The 1,819-nt window shown below is 45.4% G+C and overlaps 1 protein-coding gene across 1 annotated transcript in view; it reads left to right on the top strand.

Annotated features, from left to right (window-relative positions):
- The first annotated feature begins 312 nt into the window (after positions 1–312).
- Positions 313–1,819, top strand: part of GML (glycosylphosphatidylinositol anchored molecule like) — a 13,908-nt gene continuing 12,401 nt past the window's right edge. The window contains exons 1-2 of the mRNA XM_006830857.1: positions 313–526; positions 895–1,002. Coding sequence (XP_006830920.1) covers positions 313–526; positions 895–1,002 — 322 coding nt within the window. The remainder of the gene's footprint in view (positions 527–894; positions 1,003–1,819) is intronic.

Consider the following 1,819-nt stretch of genomic DNA (forward strand, 5'->3'; position numbering starts at 1 on the left):
AGTATTCTGTGTTGTTGCTGACGAAGTTTCTCACTGCACTTCTTCCCAATTCACCATCTTGTTTGTTCTCCCATAGTACATTTAATATTCTTCTTCCACACCATAATTCAAATTTGCCTGTACTTCTAAGGTCTTCTTTATTCATGGTACAATTTTTACATGCATCTGAGTCAGTGGAAAACGCCATGGCTTGGGGAGTCATGCTACATGGCTGGGCTGTCGTGAAAGTGTCCGGGTGACTATCAGGAGACAAGCTGCTGCTGACAGGACACTGGCCTCCTCTCCCATAGGGCAAAACTTGTCCAGGACACGATGTGCCTCTTGGTCTTGCTCATGGCCTCGGGGCTGCCCCTGGCAGTGACCAACTTCACCTTGCCAGTGGCGGAAGCGAACCTTACCTGGCCACTGGCAGAGTCCAGCATTAACAAGTCACTACTAATGGAGACCAGTTTCACCCGGCCACCAATGGATACCGGGCTAATCCAGTCACTGGCAAACATCAATGTCCCTGATTCTCAGAGAAAATGTAAGTCTTACTCATTGTCAACTTCTTCAGGTAGGAGTGTTCTCTAGGGTCTCCTATCAGTGGGGCTTACCAGGTAGATTTGGGGGCTGATGCTGATCACTGTAGGGAGGAGAACTTCACCTGAAATGACATTCAAGGTGACTGGAGTCCAGAGACACCCAGACTAGCCTCTTAGAAGTGGTCCTTCTGTTGTTGGTAAGTGAACCTGGTAAGGCCCTAAGCTAATAGATTGGGGCTGTCCCGAGAGCAGCGTGAGAGTTGGCCATAACCCAGCACAGCCTGTCCCACATACTAAGTGGGACCCCAAAGTAGGCTCTGGGTGTGCAGTGCTGGGAGCCAAAGTCACATTCCTCCTCTCTCTCCTTCAGGGACATACAATGTGGTTTGCCATTCCTGTGCAGTGTTGAACACCTTCACTTGCAATACGTTTCAGACCTGTGATTATAACACCAGGCGCTGCATGATCGTCGCCATCCGTAAGTACACTCTCTTGTCCTTACAGGAAGTAGACAGCACCAGAACTATCAGTTGCCACTCTCCACTCAGCCCCAAGCACAGTTCATTCTGAAAATAACTCTTTTGTGCAAGTAAAAGTCAGTTAGAGGTAGCCCTTTTTTTTCTGCTCACTGCAGATAAGCCAACAATGTTTGCTAGCCTGGGTAAGCCATGCATTGGAGCCCTTATGTTTGTCTCTATTTTTTTCTTTGTTGATCTTTATAGTTATGGGATTTACACTTCAGTCTTTAATTCATGTTAGGTTAGTTTTTGTATATGGTGTGATATTTTGGTCTTTTTAAATTCTTTTGCAAATCAATTTTGGTTTTGCCAGCACCATTTGTTGAAGAGATTATCTCTTCCCCATTTAATGTGTTTTGGCTCTTTGTCAAAGATCAATTCACTGTATGTGGTTGGTTTACTTTTCAACTCTTTACTTCTCAACTCTTTTCCATTAATCTATGATCTTTCCCACCATTTGCCTGTCAGTTTGTTGTACTGTTGTGGCTTATGACTTACGCACTGATTTGATCCTGGAAGCTATACCACAGGTATTTTAAGTACCAGCAGGGTCACCAACAGTGGATAGGTTTAGCTGAACTTTCAGAAGAAAACAGAGTAGGAAGAAGGAGAGACTCACTACTTCTGAATATTCAGTTACTGACAATCTTGTATTGCCGGGGTCTGGCCCCGACATAGTTGTCACGTGTGTTTGGTTCACGAGGAGGGGAGATCCAGCGGCGATAGGGATAGCGAAAGAATACACAGACAAACAGAAGAAGGGAGACAATGAGGCAC

The sequence above is a fragment of the Chrysochloris asiatica genome, unplaced genomic scaffold (genome assembly GCF_000296735.1).
Source record: "Chrysochloris asiatica unplaced genomic scaffold, ChrAsi1.0 scaffold00001, whole genome shotgun sequence".
NCBI lineage: Eukaryota > Metazoa > Chordata > Mammalia > Afrosoricida > Chrysochloridae > Chrysochloris > Chrysochloris asiatica.